The 24,590-nt window shown below is 43.7% G+C and overlaps 1 protein-coding gene across 2 annotated transcripts; it reads left to right on the forward strand.

Moving 5' to 3' along the window:
* The first annotated feature begins 680 nt into the window (after nt 1–680).
* On the forward strand, nt 681–24,498 carry exoc3l2b (exocyst complex component 3-like 2b). 2 transcript variants are annotated; one of them, XM_028962030.1, is made up of 13 exons: nt 681–868; nt 10,538–11,015; nt 11,094–11,320; nt 17,821–18,493; nt 18,619–18,733; nt 19,113–19,232; nt 19,500–19,600; nt 19,722–19,835; nt 19,940–20,075; nt 21,330–21,452; nt 21,667–21,822; nt 22,333–22,454; nt 23,332–24,498. In XM_028962030.1, the coding sequence occupies exons 2-13, from the start codon at nt 10,558–10,560 to the stop codon at nt 23,609–23,611; spliced, it is 2,625 nt and encodes an 874-aa protein (XP_028817863.1). In that variant the 5' UTR covers nt 681–868; nt 10,538–10,557; the 3' UTR covers nt 23,612–24,498. The 2 variants fall into 2 exon arrangements, with proteins under 2 accessions (XP_028817863.1, XP_028817864.1); XM_028962031.1 differs by lacking the exon at nt 681–868 and adding an exon at nt 7,365–7,413 and having other exon boundaries at nt 19,113–19,223; nt 23,332–23,611.
* The last annotated feature ends 92 nt before the right edge of the window (nt 24,499–24,590 follow it).

The raw sequence follows: 24,590 nt of genomic DNA on the forward strand, positions 1-24,590 counted from the left end.
CTGAACCATAGGGGGAAGCAAAGTACACTACATTAACTTTACACTTGCTGACTGGCATTAGATGTTGAAAGTCTCTACATGAATGTCATTATATGCCTTGATTAAATTCTCCGTGTTCGTGTGTGTCATTGAGGTTATCCACCTGCCGCGGCCTGACCCGTTTTTCACTGAAATGCAGCAAATGTATAAATAAACCCAGATCCGAGACAAAGGCCATTTGCACTCATTGACCGCAGCCTTTCTCGGCCCTTTCAGTCCTCGGTGTGGCTGTTACTGTGGGAAACCACCTTCAATTGCGGGGAGAAACGTCAACAAACAGAACGGGACAAAAAGTGAGCGAGTGATCAAGGACTCCAAAAACAATCCTGAAGTCTGCTATTCAAGCATACAGTTTTTATCTTTTTCTATTCTTCTTTTTCTCAAACCAGTGGTCATTCTGTGGTTTTTCTTTCAAAAGATTCCGCTCCACACCAACAATAGAGTAAATAAACTCATCGGAATAATATGACCCCCCACAACCCCCCCACCCCACCCCCGCCCATGTAATTATTATAATTTGAGGACGTATTCTCACTGGAGGCCTTGATGGTGGGGGTGGCGTGGCGGGAGGAAAGGGGATGGCCGGCTTCCTCAGGAAAAAGCATCGTCTTTTGCGGTACAAAACAGGCCTGCCAGGAAGTGATCCCAGCCAGCCCCAGAGTCCAGACGTGCTTTGCTGGAGCCTTTGCTTTGAGAAGAGACGCATACTAGTGCCTTGGTGCTCTGCGGCTTTCACAGCAACAACGCACACTGTGTACCTGGGTGGCACAGGGATGCCAGTGAACTGACGAGATAAGGAAGCCTCTTTTCTTACCACTGCTGAAATAAGGTAAGGAGCTACAATTACATTTACAATTACAGCATTTATCAGACGCCCTTATCCAATCGGTAGTTACAGGGACAGTCCCCCTGGAGCAAGTGCCTTGCTCAGGGACACAATGGTCTTCTGGTTCGTAGGCGAGTATCTTACTCCCTGGGATCTCCCTGGTGTTTAGTTTTTTTCAGCCATGCGGTGGCATTTGGTGACCATTGAGTTAGGAAGTGTCGTTGACACAGAGGAGTTATTGCCAGTAAACCAAGAACTTTAACCTGCAAGTTCAGATGGGCCACACGGATAAGCATATTCTGTCATTGTGTCATTAGAATGGTCACAATGTGCATTTCGATTTTTAGAGTGATAACATGAGCAGTAATTCCATCCATGTCATGTCAATTGAGCTTGTTTTTTTTTACTTTAATACAAAATTACACTTAAAAATCTTTCAATCTTTCTTTTAATTAACTAACGTGCATCCTTCTAACTATCCAGTCAAACCACAGTCTATATTTTAGTTAAATGCACTCCAGTACTGTACCTTATGTCACCAAGATGAAAATTTAATATAATTACTAATGCAGTCTCTGTGGTCTGGATGCATGAATCATGTCTGGAAGCTTAAGTGTCACGTTTTCATGATTCACAGATGGCTCAGTTGTCACAATTGTTTATTCTTCCTTGTGACGCATGAAGATACAACAAGGAAACAAAAGAGCAACTTCTCAAGACTATTTCGTTGGCACACTACTCAGGTTATTTACATTACCATTGTCATGTTCTGATTGTAAGATTTTGTGACTTTAATTATACTGACCAGTAACTGACAGCGAGGACTGTCACTGTGGCCAGAATTTGCTTCTGCCTTGCCCTCAATATTTGTTCGCGATGGAAAGATTTTTACAGTAACAGGGTTGTTTTTCATGCACACAATAAAGCTAAATATGAGACTGTAGTTTTGCAGACTTGGAATTAATTAAATAAGAACTACCAGAAATAATCTGGGCCAGACATCAAATCATTTGATCACAAACCAGCTACTTTTTTTAAATGAGACTGAGCTGAACCGAGACGGTGAGACAGAGTGATCATCTGATGCTCATCCTCTCAGCGGTTTAAGTGAAATGGCGACAGGATGCTGCCTACTACCGTCAGCGTGAGCAGCATGAACCCTCATTCCTCCCTCAGTGCCAGCTACATTGGCACGAATTAAAGCAGACTCCGATTCCTGAACATGGGCTGATGATGTAAGGTCATTATAAACGGCCCTTCTCTCAGCAGGAGGTGAATGTAGTACACGCAGGGGTGCTTCCTGAAACTGAACGCAGGATGCGGACAGGCTATGATTGGACAGTCCCCTGCTGACCTCAGAGACAGGTGCAAGCATGAAGTTGCATAACCCTGGGAACAAATAGCAATGTGCAGCACTTCTGCTTGTTATGACTGTGAAAGGGCTAGCAAGCACTGTGTTCAGCATATAAATGTATAGTCAAACACACCTACTAATCTTGCGGGGTTTTTTTTATAAAACTGAACTAAATTGAAAACACAGGGCAACACACATGAGGTTACGAAATAAACCAAAAAAATTGCTAACAAGGCAAAAAGTTGAACATTTGAGTCTATCCAGAGCAGAGAGCGTTTGCTGTGATGGCAGCATTTCCGACTCTTGGCTTCCATCCACCACCTTAAGTTAGACAACAGGGACGGTTTCCAACAGTTGAACACTTTCTTATCATTCACTCATAAAAAGAGGTGACTCATCAGACATTCTTCACTTTCCCTTACTCTGAAATATATATATAAATTAATATTAATTAAAAATATAAATATATAAAAATACCAAGTATATTTTGCATTGGATTTTTCATAATGGCTTCCATCTAAGTCTCCCTAACCACCAAAAAGTAAGGGCACCCAAACCTTTGACTGGTAGTGTGTGTGTGTGTGTGTGTGTGTATATATACAAAAAATGCATTATTTTACTGATAAACTCACACACACACACACATATACATATATCAGTTGTTAGTGCATAATATGGAGAAACCTCTAAAATAATGCATTTTTGTAATTATGTATAATGAGCGTATAGTCTATGTACAATAGATTTATTTTCCTATTTCAGCAGGTTGTACTGCATTCTTTTGCACTTTATTGTGACATCGATTGTATCATGAGGTTATGAAGGCAGGCATCAGTACTGTCATTGTGATTCCGACCACATTTTTCATGTTTTTCTAAGAAACTTTTTTTTTATTAATAATGAGTACAAATTAGTCTGCAATTGATATTTTGGTGTACATGGTAATGTTTCTCTCTTACAAGAATAAAGCCATAGCTTAAGATGCACACTGGTCTTTGCATGTGGAAGGCATGTGTAGCCTTTCCAAGGCTAATTGGGCCATTTCCTTCAAGTAGGTTGTAGATTATTTGTTCAGAACCACTATGTGTTAATGTAAGTGTTGAGTGTAATTATGCCTAACTAACATGAACACAGACCATTATGCTATGAAATGTTATGAAATTCTTGAGATAAATTTTAGAGAAGTGATTAAGAGACAAAGCATGAGAAAAACATAAAAGAGATTCAGTCAGCCAGTACTGCTACCAGTTTTGCTGTAGTTTTGAGGCACCTCCAGTTAAACAGTGCAGTATTCGCTCCGGCTCTTACATGCGGCGCCAGGCACTGTTTCCTTGCTTTCTCCCTGTTTTATGACAATCAACAGGAACAAGAGCCTGGTGTCCTGACAGTGTTTCCATGGAGATAGCTGCAATCTCTAGAACTGTAACTGATTAGGGAAGGGTTGTGGCACACTGCTCAACATAGCAATACTAAAATGACTTTTCTTGCATTTATGACCTGTATGTACAAAACTATACAGGTCATAAATACAGTATCAGTTCAACATGCATTTAAATTAAAAACATCACATATGTAAGCATATAATTTTTTATACAGGTTAACGTTAGTTTTGCTTAGACTTAGGGCACAGCTAGCTCAGGTGTTTCTCACTTGTGTGCGTGTATTTCATTAAAATCCCAGAAGTTATACTTATCTGATAATTGTCTTAATTTCCTGGCCTTTCTGATATTTAAATACAGTCCAAAAGTGTTCAAGTGTCCTGTGAGGTTTATAAGGAAAAGACAAGTCATGATGAGTAAATCCATGACCACTCATTGCACCAAACTGTGAACTGTAGTACTACTAGATACTCATATTGTGACAGTTCCTGCACCCCCCGCCACACACGCAGGGGGCGCCGGACTAATCCCAGAATCCGCGAACCGGAAGTAGAGGAGGCTGGGGTCAACTACGTTCCTCTCCCGGCCCAACATGGTAAAAGTGCCTCATTTCTTGCCTCTGTGCATGTCACACACTCTCAAATGCGATGCTGCCGCTTCTCCCCGCTGTTCCTGGCAGTATGAGCGGACCATCACAGGGAACAGCAGACAATAGTTCGGTCATGGATGCCATCACGATGTTGCTCTCCACCCAGAACCAACAGCAGAACGCCATTCCAGCAGCTTGGAACAGCGATGGCCTCTCTCACCAGCTCCAGCTGCCTCCTTCACCTAAAACACAAAAGCCAATGCCCTCTCCCACCTGCATGCCCCAGAAGATGGCACAGAGCCCCCAGAACCCTTAATCCCGGAGGTGTACATCCTCGATCTCCTCAGAGACATCATCCCTGACCATGCCCCCTCCACCAAACGCCATGCCTGCACGCACTTACGCCACTTGACCACTTGGGTCCTCCAATGGGGACACGGCATGGCCTGTCACCCCAGCTGCAACCGAACAGTGGAGCTGATCCAACGCCAGTTCTGGTCCCCAGCATGCCCGACCTGCATTGCACACATGACCAAGAACCAGCAACCCCAGGGTCTTCCCTTCTCTCCTTGGTCCAATATGTCTCACCCTGTCCTTGTTCCAATATGTCCCTGGACTTTATAACTGACCTTCCCACATCTCAGGGCATTTCCACTACCCTGGTTCTGGTCGACCGCTTCACCATAGCGGCCCACTTTGTGGCACTGCCTGGTCTACCGACCATCGTACATGAAGTCATCCACCACCACGGCCCCCCAGACGACCTCCTATCGGAAAGGGGACCCCAATTTGTGACTCAATTCTGGGAGCACTTCCAGAAGCAACTGGGTTTGTCCCTAAGTCTTACCGGATACAACCCGGAATCAAACAGCCAAATAGAAAGGCTCAACCAAGAACTGGAAACCTACCTCCATTGTCCAGCCACTTGGGCTGCCCATTTCATCCATGTCGAGCTATCCCGCAAACAGAACATCTCATTTGCCACTGGGTTGTCCCCCTTCGAAACAACTACAGGCCACGCCCCCTCCTGGTTCCTCCTCAACACTGTGGAAGGCATCGTCCCCTCAGTTAACCAACTTATTACATAACTGCATCACACCTGGGACCTTGTCCACCAGCTCCTGGACCAAACGGCCTCCACAATGCGGCGTCAAGCAAACCAACACTGACGGCCAGCCCTCATCCTCCATCCCAGGGACCAGGTCCTGGCCTCCCCATGCCCTCCACATCCAAGATGTGCACTTTTTGTGTGGCCAGCAGGGTCAACACGGTCGCCTACCAACTCTCCCTTCCACCATGTTGAATCCAACACCCGCTCATCACTCATGGTTAATTTCCCAATGTTGGGACTGTACTAATGTCTGCTTCTGTGCCCAACACCCAGAACCCCGGCACATACTCATCAGATTATTATCAGAATATCATCATTTTGTTATATTGTGAAACTGTATTATTATCTTGTAAACAACAATTAAAAAAAATACAACTTAAATTGAAATAAAAAAAAAAAACATTTTGGAATATCAACAACAGAACAGTCAAGACGGTTCACATTAGTTGGATCTGTTTCAATTTCCCAACAAAAAGGGAATGTGAGGACTAGCACATACTTTTTCTAAAACATGCCAAGTAAGCAAAACTATTCTGTTCATCTGGCACATTGGAGGAGTGCAGTAGCTTTCTTCTAAAACCAACTGGCTCCCCAGTGACTTACTGAACAGATGAGGGGGAGATAATCATAACCACCCAAAGTTGATTCCTCCAGAAAATGCAACCCAAGCCATAATTCCATCTTCATAATAAAGGCCTACACTTAAAGGTATAGTCCAGATGTTGTTATCCATAACCAGATGAAGTGGGAGGTGAGTGAATGACGTCATGTCCATCACATCTTTGGTTTATTTAAATAAATCATGTATTATACAAATATATGAATCCATATTCCCTTATTTATTGACATTAAAACATCTATGGAGGTTAATCAGTAAATAAGCCTTTCAAGTGGCAATAAGGTTCTATGACCTTATAAAGGTCATTCCTCATTATGTATAGAGAATATGAACCTAACACAGATTACATGACAATTCTTTACATGTCTGACTCGACAGTTTGACTCATTAAAGCTTTGTAGGAAATTCAGCCTGGAATTTCTTGTATACTTTATGAATACAACCTTCTATTGTAATCAATAGTGTTTGATACACTGCATCCGTACACAGGAGACTAGCTAAATTGAATGTAAAATAAGATGCTTCGCCAGATACATTATACAATGCACAATACAATTGTATAAATAACTCAGAAAATCATGTTTGACGAGCAGTTTTGGTGCGGTCTTCCGAGAAATTGATCCATGTCGTGGTTTTGACCTCTAGTGGCCCTTAAGTGCTGACTGGGACATTTTGAGAATGTGTGTGGGGTCAAGCAAGACAAGGGGGCACACACTTGCGGCCATTCTTTATTTATAAACTAGCCACTAAGCCCTTCACAATGGTTTACCATACTACAGATGTCTTCATTCTCATGCTGAAAGGCAAGATTATCAGGGAAACAGACAAAGCCTCTTCCATCATAAAACAACATGAAAAGTTTGCATGATAATATGACAGAAAGCCAGGATGCACAGACCTGACACATACAGAATAATATTTCTATGGAACATCACTTGCCAGTCATATTGCTGTAATTTTAATTAAACTGACTGATTAAACTTGATCACAAGCAATACAACATATATTAGATATATAGACATATAACAGGTATTAGATTATCTTCAATTGGACATCAAATACTATTAGGTGCACAAGCCAGCGTTTTCATCAACTCAGAGAATTACAAACGATTAAAACTTTCTTTAATAATCAGATCCAGTTTTTTTTGTTGTTTTTTAACTGCAGCTGGGGGGGGGGGGGGGGGGGGGGGCGTCGCTTTTCTTGTTTTTACTCACATGGCAACGAGCGGGCGTCGTTTTTTACACCCTTTATCGCCCCTCATGTCTCTACCACATTTTTTTTTCTTGTATGAAAACTTTATTTAAGAACGTACAGTTCCATGGCGATAGCATCGCCTGGCAGGCGTCGCTGCATCCGAGCCCAGCTCACACGCACGGCGCGTAAACCCCGCCCCCTCCGGATAAAAGTCCCGGGATGTTCGCTCCAACCGCAGCCGTGCACTGGACGTCTGGACTGGAGCGCATATCTTTATTCCAGGCGACAAAATGTCTTCCGTAAGTAGCCGAAATAAAAATAAATAAATGATGCATTATGTTGAACGGATTTGCCAACATTCTCCCATTTTTATAGGCCCACTACAAAGTCATAAACGCGCATGTCTGTTAATCTGACATGCATGATTAAAAGAAGCATTCTGTATTCTGTATTTTCTCCAGATTACATTCTTTAGATAATCAGATTTAATAATTACCTTTTGCATGACAGGTTAGAAACAGATGTAATTATGTAAATTCAATTGCCTTTCAACTGCAAACAATTGTAATGACTATAGTTTTTTTATTGTTGTATATATCCCATTGTTTTCACGTATTTTCTGGCACTGGCTGAAGCTCTTTTATTTCCTTCATGAATTATCAGATGTATTTTGATATGCCTGTTGAATTTGAGCGATTTACATCAAGATGAACATTCTTTGGGGGGGCGAAAATGCCGACAGATCTGCTTGCAAATGGCTGATAACGACCTTTCTGTCCTACAGACTGAAGAGCATTCTTCATTTTGAGGAACTCGTGGCGTATTTTCACATTATAAGCTGAATGCTGAACCCGCTGACAGCGTCTTTTTTTATTCCTGAGAAAAGAAAAACAAAACTTATGCTCACTTCTCCCCTTGTGCCCACTACTTTAACAAAAAACGTCTTTAACATATTTAGACATTGGTCTAGCAGTGGCGAGTTAAAGATTTACTTATTTTGCCAGGTTAACAGAGTCCTGGAAGAGCACACAGTTTTATGGTGGGTCATATTCCACTCTCAGAGAATGAGGTTGCTGAGTGATAATGACGTCCAAACATAATGATTTGACCAAAGTGAACCTGTAAATCTTTGCCAGTTCTGATTGGTGGAGTGGAGGAAGTGCATTGTTTGAATACAAAACAATTTGCTCAGATGTGTGTGCATGTGTCAAGGGCAGCAAAGGACTATGCTTTCTTTGGCTTGTAAAAGATGTAAATGAAGCTGTAAGAGAACAGAAAGGGTCAAGGGAGGCCTTTTCAAGTGGGTTCAAAAATTTCTTTGGAACTCGGTCACCAAGATCTCGGTTAGTTCAGTTCTGCTGCCTGTACTAATCTCAGTTTAAAAGAGCCTCATTTATCCTTATCTGTATCAGACTCTTGCATGACTGTGCCTGAGTCGTCTGCTGAATGACTAAGAGTACTTAAATCAAATCGTCCCCCTTAGGGAAAGTCGTAGGATTACTCTGTATTCCTCAAGCATTCCTGAGCTTTCTCTCAAACCAATGCCCATTGCCCTCAGCCAAAACTCTGGCTGTCGCTGTCCCATATCTTGAGACCAGACATCCAACGCTGCCTGACCTCTAAAGGACATTGTGTTTTACAGACAGATTATAGACCCTTAGACCTGAACCATTTTGTTTGTGCATAAACACAACTGGGAATGTTGCTTTGGTCAGCGTAAGCACAGAGAACTCACCCCTTTGTCCTCTACCTGCTCAAGGCAGGGAAAGGACGGGGCCTGGGGAAAGTGGTGATCTTAATATCTCCTCCAGTTATCTAACCCCAGACTTCTCATAATGGCCTTACTGTATGCTTTATAATTAGAGATGCCATTTCAGCGGAGGATGAGGGCTGGACAGGCGAGGCATGTGTGTGTGTGTTCAGGTGTGTGATGGGACACAGCTTGTCTGTAATCGTTGCTTCTCCCTCCCTCCCTCCCTCCCTCTGTCCATCATCACACATCCATATCAGAGTCCGTAGGCTTAATGGCCTACAGTACAGCCTTTTCTTAAACAGAGGTTATCCAGCAGTCTGGAAGGCGACTTAACAGGTTTTCTTTGCAAATGCAAATATGTAATAGATTCAAAAAACGCCTCACGCCAGGAAGTAGAATAATATATTTGGTGTTGACAGTGATGTAAAATGAACACAGGACGTCATTATGTAACATTTCAACAAACCTCTCATTCATGTTATCCATTTCCTCTGTCCACAAACAGTGCACACAGTGCAGCTGTCTCGCTCTGTCGTGCGCTGGTGCTCCCCGAATAGTGTCAGCCCCAGTTCCTGAGACAGCGGTGCCACTGATTGTGCATGGAAACACTGAATAGTCAGCCACCATATGGTTTACCCATACAGATCGCTTGTCATTTAGAGCATGTAGGAAGCCACAAACAATAGAGTCCATTAAGGGATTTAAATCCTGCTAAGAGCTACATTCAGATGCCTGCCTGGCTATTTACAAATTAATTCCAATTAGGGTGTCCAGGTCAGTTCCAGGTCAGAGCCAGTAGCCAGAAGACAGTACTGCTAATACGGGTATATGTGTTTATATGTGCATAATATTGTATAATACAGTGTAAAGATTCAAGCTGTAATTTATTAATGTAGGGTGGTAGTAGCCTAGTGGGTAACACACTCGACTATGAACCAGAAGACCCAGGTTCAAATCCCATTACTACCATTGTGTCCCTGAGCAAGACACTTAACCCTAAGTTGCTCCAGGGGGGGACTGTCCCTGTAACTACTGATTGTAAGTTGCTCTGGATAAGACCGTCTGATAAATGCTGTAAAATGCTGTAAATGTAATTTAGTGTGCTTTATTTCCTGTGAGATATGTGCCCAGGACTCCCCATTGAGCTTTAGTGCCATGTAAAGATATGAAAATAGTCTCTCCAATTCTGAATAACCAGGAAGTGATTCAGCGCTGTCCCTTCCCTCCTGACACCAGCTGTAAATATCCAAGTGTGCTCTTTGGGGCAGGAAGCCTGTGGAGAAGGACAAACATGTTTTCTTGAAGAGGGTCAAAGCCCACGGCTGTCAAGGTGCCAAAAAAGAAAAACAAATTATTGTGTCCAAGTCTTTTCCACAACTATCATATCCTTCTGCCTTGAATTGGGAAGGTCGCTTGTTAATTTTTCACCTAGCGAGGAAGTGTCATATAACTCGGCTGAGATCACTCATTGTGAAAGTGTGATTAAGCAGGGTGGCATGGAGGTTTGTGGTGCATGGTGAATTTCTATGTAATGTATTATAAATAGGTCACTAATTGCTGTATTAACCTTGAAGAGAATAGTCTGTAATGCAAACTGACACTGGAAGTTAACTTACTTGGCTGACTGCGCAGAATTGTATTGACTGACTAGTTCATTCTTCTGTCCGTAGTTTTTCCTTCCAGCAGAATCATGCCCATCCTTAAGAACCTCCCAGCTCGACTGAAGGGAGGCAGGGTGAACGTGGAACTGCACAACAGCCGTGGCGAGCTCATTATCCGCAAAATGAGCCTCAACCACAACCCTTTTGAGGAGCATGGCTCTGATGACGAATGGGCTAAGAGCAATGAACATTCGCTCCTGGATGGTGGTGCCCCTCGTGACCGCAACCCTTTCGAGGATGAGGAGGACGAGAATGAAGCCAATGAGGTGCGGCGTGGGGGATCAGGGAAGGGCTCGTTTAAGGGAACTTTGGATCGCATTCGGGGAGTCTCTCCTCTCAAAACCCTGGGCAAGCTGGGCAAAGGCTTGAGGATGTCTGGCCGAAGCAAAGGCAGCGCCACCCCTTCCCCACAGGGGTCCATTGGCACCCCCTCTCCGATGGAGAAGAAGAAGAAGGGCAGACGAAGCTCAGAGGGAAGCCTCCTACGGTAACTTGTTGGATTGGGATAAACATTGCCATGAAAGAGGAAGGTCAAGCTGTGCTGATGTGAAAATGTATTTTCCAGCATTGCAGGAAAGTGCAGGGAGAGCCTACGCAAGGAGAGCCTGCCCAACGGGGACCTGTGCTCTGAGTGCGACGCCGATTCCTCCAGTCGACGCTTGTCCTTCCTGAAGATAGTAGGCCGTGGCAAGCACAAGAGAGAATCCATGGTGGATCGATCTTCATCCCAGGGTCCTGAGGAGGAAACTGTGGAAGAGGTACCTGAGGTGAAGCCAAGGGAGCCACTGTCAGGTAAGAGCTCAGCTGACCCCCAGTTGACCTTAAATCATGACATGGTGCACCTCAGGTTTCAGGTGTTCACAGCATGAAGTTCTGTTCTGGAACTGTACCAATTTCAGAACAATCCTGATAGATTATGTGTGACATAAATAAATGTGTTATTTTCAACATGTTGATGGAAAATGGCTGTTTCCATTCAGAAATGTTATGTGTGTTTAAGAAATTCCAAGAATCATAGCAATGGATGGCCAGAACCCTCTAAATTTTTGGCAGCTATATTTCTATTGCAGCAGCCGGACTAAGCTGTCATTATTTCTAATAGAAGGCGATGTAGGCTGCTGTGCAAGCCATTATGGAAAGGTATCCTTACAAGTGGGAGAGGCTGCATATGCGGCATTTCACAGAAGAACTGTGCTCAGAACTTTAGGAGGACCCACTCAATGTTGTAACTCATTAGCACCTTGATCTTCGGACTCTTTGTTGTATGTCATGGGAACTGTAAATGCAGGAGAAAATCATTTCTGAATGGGGTTTGTGAAATATACCTTTTTCAAATCACATAAAGTACCTATTCATTGGAATTTTGGTCAGCATACAGTATATGGTTTTAATAGATGTAATAGATGTTTAAATCTAAGTTTTAACACTTTATGAAATACCTCAGCATGATCCAGTTCACCTTGTTGCTGTGACCTAATCTGAGACAAAACTCATGCTGGTGGCAACAGCTTTTCAGCACTAAGTCTTGTTTGTTAAATAATAGTGCACAGTGATTAAATGACTCCCAAATGTCATCTCAGAACCAGCAAACTCTACACATGAAACATAAATCTCTCTAAGGTCACACAACTGGCAAAATAAGACTGGGAAATGTGAAGCGTAGAAATATATGTGTACAGGTGAGTGGAAGCATACAATGTTGTCACGCATTTGAGCTTCTTTCCCCGGCCTTGGCATGATTTAACATGTCTGTCTGGTTTCACTGGGTCCTTTGTGATGCCAGTTGTATTTCCTTATCCACTCAGAATTTTCACCATGGTACAGAGGTTGAGAAACGTTACCCTGTTTTACAACATTCCTGGTAGACAGTTAAGTTAAAAGTCAAATGGTGGGAAATAAAGGGATGCAGCTTTTTCCATAGCATCTTTGCTTTCATTAGCCAAGGACAGAAATGTTTTTGCACAGTATTTCTCTAAATCCAGCAGCTGAGACAGCAAAAGTGCCTTTAGTTTGTTTACTTGTCCACATTATGTGTCCTGGAGGTCACATGACAGTCGTTCTGCAACAGTCTGTTGGTCTCAGCACCCCCTGCCATGTGCTGAAGGCAAATATGGCAAACATAACGTTCTTACTTAATGTCAAATTTCATTACCTTATCATTGAGTACATTGTCATTTCAGACAATTCTAAAAGTTTTTCATTTTGTGAAAATCTTGTTTGGACAGATTAGCATCAGCACTTCATACTTTCTGGTATTTGCTGGCTGCTTTTGAAATCTTCCTCACAAATGCCGACAGAATATTGTCTGCAAACAAATATAAATCTGTCCCTTTTTGGATGCTAATCTGCACCATCCATGACAGGAGAACATTGCACCATTAAGACAGCTCAGCAGCTGCTCTCAAGTGGCAGTGCATTCTTCAGTAATGGGATTGTGGGGTTGCTGCATGTAGAACAATTGAAAAAAGCTCAAATGTGATAAATTTTCATAAGGACACAGATGAGACCTTCTAAATGGCCCACAGACTCCACAGGTCTGCACAAGCACCATTATTAAGTTAAAAGTTGGTATGGGATCATTTCTGTCTATCAGTGTAATATGATCAACCCTTTTGTGATTGCCAGGGTGGGGCCTTTGTTAAGTTAAGTGCATCCAGACATGAGTCGCGGCGGCATCTGATCACTTCGATAAACAGGCCATATATGAGGGCGTTACGCCACAGTTGAGTGAATGATTTCCAGGCCTGACCAAATTACAGCCTACAGACCCTGATCATAAAACCATAACGACTGCTGTGGAGGCAGTGGCAACCAGCTGGAGAAAGAATGGTTCCACCCCTGAACTATGAAAAAATAAGTTTAGCTTGACTTCCCCCTTGGATAACAAAAGCTGTGGAGAGAAGATCTGAAAGAGTCTCGAGCCGCAAAAAATGCAAACAATCAGCTTGATTATTCAGAGGTCATCGCAGGCAGATGACATGAGGAGGGGTGGCTTTTTAAATGATCGAATTAGCATGTCTGTTGTTGATGTTGGATGCATGCTGAAAGCCGGCGAGAAGAAGGGAGTTGTACTGCTGTTTCCAAGGGTGAGTCAATGTAATTAATCCAGGCCGTCATCTGTGGGCTTCGCAGTGACAGGATAGACAGAGGCGGAGTCTTGCCGATGCAGTCGCTGCAGACCCTTGACATCAGTGACACCTCGCAGGCCAGACTGTCCGACGATGGTCTGAGCCAGGTTGCCTCGACTTCCAACTGCCTTGGCCAAACATTGCTCCTCAGAGGGGCACATAGGGGACCATGCCCATTTTCACCCAGTGAGGAAATAGAAGGGGGGCCTTTATCTTTACTGTTTATGCAGGATTGCACTTTTGTGTGAAAATGCGTATCAACAGGGGCCGACCGCCAGATATGGATGAAAGGTGCGCTGGAGCCCCATCTTTATCTCTTGGTTTTTGAGCGTGTAGTCAGGAATCATGCTGACAGCCATGGGGTTATGGGGGATATGAGCCAAAACTGGGGCTTAAGAAAGGGCTTCTCATATTCCCTCTCATTCTTGGCTCGCTCAGATAATCTCCCCCTCTGTGGAGCAGCGTGGCAGCAGCGGGTCTGGAGGGGCTGGCCATGCAGGTGCGCCTGAGCTATGTTACTAGATATCTTGCTTAGTCAGTTCTTTGCATGGAAGCTGCTCCTCCTTCTGTAATCCTGCCCTAATTCAAAAGAGAAAATACCACTTCCGTTAGTTCCTAAAGTACAGTATGGCCGTTGTGGCCCCTATATCATTTTTTGGTTGTTTGAAGAGAGGAAGGGTGGTAGATTCTCCTTGCAGCAGGTTCAGAGAGCAAGTGGCTTGAGTAGAAACAAAGGCTTAGTGTTTCCCCGTTCAGAAAAGCTAAACCGGGGTCTGTGAACCTTCTCATTCCAGACGTCTGTGTTTTTACTGACTCGGGGATAAACCATAAGAACTGCACATGGCTGCACACATCTGGCAGTGCGTTCTCTGTGTTGTTGTTAGGCCGAGGCCTTTACAGGTCCTTTCACTGTAAAGAGAAATTGTAATGGCCAGAACCAGTTTAGAGCTGTCGCTGCTGGTCAGACGGAAGCCTTTAAACGTAGTGGGGAGATGAGGGTGGAACAAGGAAATCAAGACATTTTTTCCGCATTGCTCTTAGAACTGAGAGGACATTCATTTTCCACCTCCCACACTTGTTTGAAAGAGATAGCCCTGCTGGCATTGTGTTTTATATTTAGATGTCCTTCCGCTGGGTTGGCACTGTGACTATGTGAAGTGTGTGTGTGTAGTTTGACGTTCCTTCCTCGGCTGGGACAGGGACGGGTGAGCCGGGCGCCAACCCTGCATCACTGCATCCTTCTCCGCAGGAAACAAGTGAGAAAGTAAGCAGTGCAGAGCCCACTCACAGACCCTGGCAGTCACGGTCCTGACCAGAAATCAGAGGCCCATTATTTTCACAGCACCATTATAAATGCCTCCCTGCCATTAAAGCATTATCTGTCGGCTTGTAGATGTTTGAATTGCAGAATGTCTGGTCTTCACAGGAGCCTTCATTTAATTGGACACATTCACACAATCTGTTCAGTTTTCCTATTATATATTGGTTTTTGGCTGTGACAAGGATGCAAACCCTTCTGACAGCCCTGTACATAAATGATAAAAAGCATAAACCATGTTTCAAATTATTGTGCTAATGGTATTTGAAGTCTAACATTACATATTTAATTTTTACTCTTTGGATCACTGAAACCAATCTTGCCAGGTATGCCCAATTAAAGGAGAAACTACTGAAGAATGTAATTTCACATTATTTAAGCAAACCACCATTTTCAAGCAATATGGGAAAGAAAAAGGATCTTTCTGTTGCCGAAAATCATGAAATAGTTCTGACAGACAAATACATCAGATTAAGAGAGCAGCTGCTAAAATGCCATTAAAGGTGTTTGAAGTCCTGGAGTCCTGGATCCGGACCGGAGTTTCACGTTAGTCCTGTGTAATGATCCCTAATCGTTTTCACCTGTATCGAATGTATAAAGCTGCCCTGTTCGTTTCTGTTCGCCGCCAGGTCTTTGTTGTGTTACATGTTCACCAACGTCTCGGATGTCTTCCCTGTCCTGTTCTGCACAAATTAAACCCTGGTTTCATTGGTGCTATTGCGTCCTTCTTCCTTGTTACCTCTTCATCCTCCTCTCTGTTCACCTGCCTCGTCATGCCAAAAAGGTTGTGACACATCTCATGCTTCAAGGAATACCTTGCATCATTGGTTGCTATAGGAGAGAAAATCATGGTGTGGCCTCTATCCACCCCTGACCTCAATCCTATTGAGAACCTTTGGAGGTCCTCAAGATGGATGAGGAGAACAGCTCTGTGAAGTTATCCTTCAAAGAAACTAGATTTAGATAGTATAGTTTAGTGTGTATGTACATAAATATATTATTTTACGATTGCTCTATGTGAAACATTATTCCAATACACGGTATACTGTGTATACTGTTGTGCTGACAATAAACCAATCTTCAATCTTCATTTTTCATTTTGAATTGTGAAGCTACTATCAAATAATGAGTTTCAATGTTAAAATGTAACTTGACCCATTAAGATGTTTTTGATTGAAATAGCTTTTGCTTTCAATAAGTATGACCTCCTAATGCTTTCAGTTCTTTACAGCATATAAGATGTTGTGAAACTTGTACATACTAATTTGGAACAGTGCAGAAAAAAATATCATTGATATTATTGGGTGTGTTTCGTTCTTATGGTTGATGACTTGAAACTTACGCTGACGGTCGTTTGCATTGACTATTTAGTAAAACAAGAGAAAACACTTTTGCATAGTAATTTGGAATGCATGGTAAAATTGCTGCATAAAAAGAACACTTACATTTTGCAGCCTTTAGCAGACATGCTAGGCTTACTCAGGGTCACAATCGTAGCAAGTGGAGTTGGTTTTCTGGTTCAGTGGTAGGTGTGTTACCCACTAGGCTACTATCACCCTCACTAAAGTGCTCAACCTGCTATCTGATTAGTTTCTGGGACATTTTTTCTTATTCTCTGTGTGTCATGTGGATTTCCCCTGGACGCTCCAGTCTCCTCCCGGAGTCATGCAGGTTGAACTGGTGACCTTGGTGTGTGCACTCTTGTCTTGTGATTGTTTCCGAAGATTGATTGGATCTCAGTTACCTCCACATGGGCTTAGAAAGGTCATGTCTGGACATACTATAAATAATCTTATGTTGAAATGTGCTAATGTTCCCTCAAGGTTATTGAGTTCAGAGCAATGGTTAAATATTTTTAATGGTTAAATAAATAGTCCTGACGACACAGAGCGGCGGACGTCTGTGTGAAATCCACATACGAACATTAAGAACGATTTGAAATTAGCTTGGTGAGACTAGCCAGTGAGCTCAGATGGGAGTGTTTGGTGACCTAAGTGGAAATTCAAATTAATGATTTTATTCCAGCAATGTGGAATGATCTCACCCTACTTGGAGAGGCCAATAAGTCCACATGTATGATATTATGGATTTTGGTAATGTACTGGGGTTGACTGAGTTTGGAAAAGCTGTATGTAAAACCATGCTTTAAAGAAATGAGTGTGTTCAGTGGTGCATTTTCGCAAAAGACCTTGATGAAAACAATTGCCATCCCTCACTGTTTATTTCTTTTCCTTACACTTTGATCTTAGGATAAAAGCTTCAATCCAAATAAGAACAGATTTTGTGCTTTAAAGGTTGCACACATCATTTCCTATTCTGTGAGAATCCATGGTGATTTATGTTTGGCATCATGCAGTCCTGAACGGGACCTTTGATGTTCACTACTAAAGGAGGGATGAAACCAACACTCCTCCTGAGATGCACCAAAGCTCATCAAATGTCCCCAAGAGCAACAGTATGAGTGGGAAAAATAACATCTGTGTGCTGAAGCTGCATGAGGTAGATAGGAATGGATATGACAGTGAATAATCTAAAGCGAAGCACCAACAGAATAACAAACAACCCTGTGCAACTGTGAGCTTGGTCTCAGTGTGACGCCTGGTCTCAGGTTGGAAAACCTGCATTTTTGAATATCAATTCAGTGTTGTTGGCGAGCCACTTGACAGAAAGGATCTCTGGTTAACAGTACAGTCCAGATCCACTTCTGTGCAACAGTTGTCAAAATATGTTACATAACCTAACCTTTGGAGATGCACAACGCACAATTTTCATTTGGACAAAATATACTTTGGAATGTGTCTTTCAAAGAGGAATAACATTTTACCATGTGTTGTCTATTTATTCAGTGCTGGAGATTCTGCAGTTGGTGACCAAGAGGGACTTGTTTCTCGCCGACACACACATCCTGGAATTGGAGCAGGAGTGTTCAGAGGCGGCTGCAGCCTTGACCTCATCGCCCGCAGTTGGCACAGCAACAGAGGACCTCTCCAGCCCTGGCAGCAAAGACGGCGGTCGACGCAAGGCCAAAGATGTAGAACTGTTGTACGAGGCGCTGCAGAAGGAGCTGTGGGATGTGGTGCGCGAGTCCCTGCGCTCTCCAACGTCTGGGCCCAACCTGGGACTGGTGGTGCAGGTGCTGCAGCAGGAGGAACAGGCCGATAGAGACTGGGCAAAGGGAGATACGGTTGCCCCTGGCGGGCCCAGGCCGCGGCAGCTGAAGCGTCGGTGGAAGGAGGCAGTGGCTGAAGCAGCCAACGGAAGCCTGCCCCAGAATGCTGAGGTGCAGCAGGGAGACCTATCCGCCTACCTGGACAGGATAAGGGTCCGCGTGGTCGAGGACCTTGGGGCTGCACGTCGGAACGTGGTGGCCATATACCCAGAGGATTATGATGCTTTCCAGGTGTACGTCCAGAGCTACCACCAAGCAGTGGCTCGTCGCCTGCAGAACATCACTGAGGGTCAGCTGCCGATCACTGACATCTATTCTCTCCTGGACTGGTTGTACAACATTTATAACAGGTGGGTTCACTCACGGCACCTCCATGCCACATGCATAATAATTTCAATGTCAGAATATTATCGCGGTATATTTTTTATTTTGAACTGTTTTTTTGTATTGCTGTAATTTACCATGTGACTTACAGGGATGTTCTTGGGACAGTTAGCATGACTTCACATGTCAATCGCTCCCAGCTGGGGCCGCTGTTGCCCTCCGAGACGGTTGAAAAACTTGAGCTGGACTGCCTCAACTCGGTGAGGGTAAGGATCACCATCTCCACAACATGTCGCCCTCGACCGTTTGATTTGTTCCACATGTCGGAAAAGGGTGCACCTAAAGCACCTTCCTGTTCACTTGAAGGGGCTGGGTATTCATTCCATTCAAGAGCAGCATGGCCAATTAGACTTCGGCATCTCAGGGTCAGCTCACGGTTTTCCTGTCCACAATAGCCTTCGCACAATAGGCGCCCATTTAACAACAGGCTTTTTGTTTTTGCCCTCCTCTTTTGGCGTTATGCAATTTGACACAGGTACACAACCTGGCAGCAGAGGCAGCATGGCCAGACAAAAATGGAAAAACAAAGCAGAAAACCCTCAATTCCCCTCCCATAAATAACACTCTGCTCTGGTTCTGTTTCAGGCCAAGGTGACCAATGAGTTGTCCCAGGTACTAGATGAGGAGGAGAAACGCTGGAAGGAGACTCTGAACATTGAGGAGTATCAGGTCTCACTGGCACGAACTGTCATTCAGGTCATTCAGGTCATTTCTTCTCTTTGTGTTCACTCCAGAGTTTAATATCAGTATTGTTGAAATTTGAGGCTTTGATATAACATATAATTTGAGTTTTTTTTTTTTCATGTCTTAATTTCACTGGGGGTCCTCCAGTGGCCATAACCAGAATGACTAAATGTATCTGGTGGAGAGCAGCAATAGAAAAAGACTGGCATATCTGTTTGATGCTAATACTCTTTTATTGGTGTTGTTTACACATGGACTGATGCTCATAAAACTATGTGATATTAACAGAGGCTACAGGAAGACCTGGACAGATCAGCCACAGTGAATCGGGATCTGGGAGGACGTGTGGCACAATGCAGCCTCAATGGTCTGGCAGATTTCCTTTACAGGTGAGATAACTTGAATCCATCGCCTGCCTGGTGTTTCGTACACAAAAGCAAACGTGGGAAGAAGACTTCTGTTCGGTTCGCTGTCAATTTTTTCTTTTTTTTTTTTCCAACGCTCTTCCAGTTTTCAGAGGAAAGTGGAGATGTTCCATGAAAGTCTCATCAGTGAGTTTGGTGAAAATGAAGATGGATATGTATCCAAGACCATTGCTATTGTCAACTGCAGTCCTCCTTTTAGGTAAAATGCACAGGTTGAGTAAAATGATCATATTGGTTCCATGTTAAAGTATATGTGACTCTCGTTTGCTGTTTGTGTGTGTGTGTGTGTGTGTGTGTGTGTAGGGGTTTTATACAGAGGTGTGAACAGTGTGACTCCATTGCCAGCCAAGATTCTGCCCACCGGGCCAGTGCCTCCCTGGATCGTATAGTGAACCTCGGGGTGAAGGTGTTGTGCGATAGGCTGTTTGAGCACATCAGGGTGAGTCTAATCTCTCCATTAAAATTAAGCTCTTCAGTGCGAATTCATATAAACTTAAATGCACTGACACCAGTGGCAACGGTCCTCACTCTTGAATGGAACTGAACAATAAAATACAGACATACACATGGCTGGGTGTTGCTGGGCACTCCGGCAGCGCCAGTCAGCCTGGAAACAGGGCCATTTTTGTATTCTTAATAAATCCCTTTTTGTTACCCTGATGTCCCGCCTCTGTGCTTCCTTCTCTCACCAACCCCCGAGACATGACACACCATGGAAAACAAAGAAAACGTTAGAAAAGGAGTATTTATTTGCACAAAATGTCACATTATTGCAATGCCGTTCAGTAAGGAGAAAAAGTGATTGTTTGTGTCATTGTGATACACTGCAAGCACAGCAAACAACACCACAGAATGTGTCCTCTGCATTTAACTCAGTGTGCAGCCATGAAAGACGTCTAAGGAGCAGTATGTGGGGACAGTATCTTGCTCAAGGGGTCCTCAGTGGCACCTTGGCAGTTTGGAATTTCATCCCAAAAACCTTCAGTTCTGACTCTGCTCGTAAGCCGCTGGCCCAAACCCCTATGATGCATCTCATAGCTTTTCCGCATCTTGCGCACATTGTAGAGGTCAACAGAGTTCAGCACAGACTGATTGGTGGCCATCACAGTCTCACAGGGTTGACCCCTGCAAGGGCAAGGCCGGGGGCCGGACAACCACATTGCACTGCCTCTGGATGACACTGCTGCACTTACTGTTCTGTTCTGCTCACATTGGGCGAGTCAGGATTAGTCCTTCAAAATCTCAAACACATACAAGGACAAACAAACACATATTTTTCGTGACACTCAGACCTCTCATTTGTCCCATATCTTATCAGCGCTTCCCTCAGGGATTGTTCTCAGGGATGTTGTTGCGCACACAGGGACCAAGGCATTGAAATCGCATTATTTTTGCTATAAACACAGTTAAGCAAAACGCCTTTTGGCAAAATTCCACCACTGGTGGGCTTGTCTGTAACCGGTGCCTTATCTGGAGAGATGCCAGCACCGGTCCTACATAGGGTACAGAACCTGTGTTTATCTGTTGATTGACATAGTGCTTTGTGATGGTGGAGGAGGTGCAGGAAGCTTCTGCCATTCCCTGAATTCCCTGAAAAAAAAAACATGCACATCCTGAACAGGACAAGATGTGTCCATCATCCTGTAACTGTACCTGTAAAATGCCTGTTTGTTTAATTTCCTATCTGTTTCAGCCTTTCTTTGACAAACTGGTGAAGAGGAAGTGGATGAACAACGCCGGTGCCTACGAGCAGATCGAGTCTCACATCAAAGAGCACTTCAAAAAGTTCAGAAGGATGGACAATCCACCCTACCAGGTACATCACAAACACATTTTATTACTCTAATACCTCCACAACCTGCAAAAGCCATGCATTAAAATGTATTGGTAAATTATGACTGTCCCAATCTAATATACTTGTGAAAAATGTATTCGGTTTTGACAAAAATTTTGTGGTTTAAATGAAGTTTGAGGTATTTTCTTAGCAGTTCTTAGAGTGTTTGTTCTCATGCTTTTCAACTTCAACCCAGTTGCTGGTGGGCGAAGTGCATCGGCGTGTGATGATGGAGTATCTGCGTGCCATCATGCGGGGAAGGATCATCTGCACCTCACAGAAAATGAGGAAGAAAATGGCAGGTCGACTCCGTGATGAGGGAAAACAGATCAAAATGCTCTTCAAAGACCTGGTGAGGTTCAGAGCCGGGTCCTTGAGTATGGTAACGCTAGCCCGTTCGCGTGATGTCATTTCATTTAGAAGATAGTGGTCTGTAAAAACGATGAACCAGATCTCGCTGAGCGTCTCCCTGAACCGTATTGAAATGTGACTAACAATCAGACAAAGATCTGGACGTGCAGAAAGGAAACTTGGCGAAAAAACCTAAACACCAGCAAAAATGGGAGATAAATGGCCAGTCCGGTGACCTGCACGAAAAGGGGCATCTACATGACACATGACCTGCAGGGTCCACCCCTTCCCTGTGCACCATCCGCCCCTTGCTCCAGATAAAACATCCGTTTGTCACCTTAGTGGACAACAGGATGGCTCTGTTTACACGGGAACATCCTGCTTTGCTACTTTGAAGGCTGGGCAGGATTAGGGCAAACGCCTCTGTGTGTGATTGTGGAGTTGTACGCTGTGTGTCCGCATGTCTGACGGTGCTGTCATTGTGACAATTCATTTGTTTTCGGATGTTTAGGAGTCTTCATCGTCGTGGCTTGACAGTGCAATCCCACACCTATCAGAGATCATCCTTTTGGAGGACACGCCTTCGATCCAGATGGAAGTGGGGGTCCTGGTGCGGGAGTTCCCAGATGTTCGGTAAAGGCCTCAGTGTTTTATGCTGGTTCTGTGGCATTAAACATGTTAATGTGGTGGGAAAAAAATGGCCACGTGAGGGTGTCTTAGAAAAGCAAACAAGGCAGCTCCTTTCCTGATTTTAAATAGTAAGCTCTCTTTGGCACATAAAAGGCAAGGAACAAAGCAAAACAATGACATCCTGATCAGGCCTGCCACAGTAGCCTTACAGTTTAACCTCCAAGGTCAGTTGCTAATTTAAAGGGTTTCTGAGGGGCGTAACAGGCCGCAGGAAGTAGGCTGCCATGGAATGTTAGCTAAATAAAGATTGAATGTTTTCTGGCTGGTTCCTGGAGACATTACATACTTGACCTAGATGTAGCACGGCTGCCTAGGTATGTTCCAGACAGAACACTGATCCTGATGTCGCCTCGCACTGTGCGTCGAGTCCACCCCCTCTGGAATAACATGGCCGGTCCCATTACTAGCTGCGTGTCCCGGGAGGGCATCGCTGTTTATGCACTCACTGAATTTTGGCTGGCACACAGTGACAGCAGCCATAGGCCAAGGGGAAGCCACGAAGTGGTTCCTGCCGTCCTGCCAGGAGATTTCCGATTTCCTGGTGCCAAGGTGCTGAATCAAAGGCCAGATAGCAGCCCCTTGGGAAAGGGCAGATGTTTTAGACATTTCCATAACCCTGCCTGTGTGTGTGTGTGTGTGTGTGTGTGTGCGTGTGTGTGTTTGTGTGTGGGGGTACATTTTGTGCCACTATTTTTTTTTTTTTGATTGATGATGTTGTGCCCATGAAGGCGAAACGTCCTGTACCACTTATATTAAGATGAGTTTATGTTTGGGCATTTGAGAAATTAACAGATTTCCCTTTTCCCCACCCTTCCTCCAGGAAGAAGCACGTTTCTGCCCTGCTCAACATCCGCGGGATGACACGGCAAACTGAGCGTCAGGAGATCCTGAACATCGTGAAGGACATTGAGAACAGCGAAAGCCTTGGTCGCCTGTCCCGTGACCGCGCTGTCTTCTCGGAAGTGCCTGTGACGTCGGAGGTGCACTGCCTGAACGTGGGCATGAGTCGTATTGCTCTCACCGTCTCCTCCTGCTTCTCCACCCTGCGGCCGCGCCGCCTGAGGACGCCCGCAAGGGAGGCATGTGACGACATGCTGTGAAGTGTCATGCAATTTCCTCCAAGTGTGCTGCTTAATGCAGTCGATCAGTATCCAAGGAGGTGATCATTTTCTATGTGATTGGATTCAAAGAGGCACTTCCAAGGCCAGTTTTTAGCGCTTCTTTTTTTTTTTTTTTGTCCAAATGAATGTCATGAACATTTCTGTGAGGAGGCAAGCAATGATTAAATGTGCTTTTGTGCCTGAATTCAATGTTTAAATCAGTACTACTGATCAAAAGCACTGTTAGGTATGGAATAAAGGAGGAAGGAGGAAGCAGAATAGTATGCTTCACAGGACAGTGCTCATGCTACTCTGGCAGGGATGAAATTGCGTATCTCGTTTCGTAGTTGCACATGATTAAAGCTTGATCAAAGGTACTATACAGTTTTAAAGATCTGTAATCTTTTAACTGATTTTTATTTTATTTTATCGTATTTAAATGCATTGTCCATAAAAGCAAGTGTTCTTGTGTTTGTCATTCATTTGCAGAAAGTATTCACTTATACCTGACTATAATCAAGAAAAGTTATTTATGTGATATTTATTATCATACAGATCTACTGTCCTATTTGAATAAAACCACAATATATTGCCGACAGTATATTGCCAAATTTCACTCTTGCTGAATGCCGAATTGTCTGAACAGTTTTGCCATTCACTCCTTTTTTTTATAAAGGAGCATTTTAAAGTGTCATTCCTAAAGACAAATACATTTCACTTGTAAATGACTGTTCTTGCAGCTTACAATTCCAGCAAAACTCCTTCGCGCTGTGTTTTGGGGTACTAGGATATCCTATATTTTTCAGGAGTCTTCTATTTCAGGTTTCCTACAGCTGTAAAAGATAGATCTTTCTAAATAGGAATGGAGAAGGTAAATCTGTAATGAAACTGATGTCAAATAATTAAATAAAAAAATGACAATTACTGTTTAATGGCTATACATACATATATATATATATATATATATATATATACACAC

Source organism: Denticeps clupeoides, chromosome 19, assembly GCF_900700375.1.
Source record: "Denticeps clupeoides chromosome 19, fDenClu1.1, whole genome shotgun sequence".
Taxonomy (NCBI): Eukaryota; Metazoa; Chordata; class Actinopteri; order Clupeiformes; family Denticipitidae; genus Denticeps; species Denticeps clupeoides.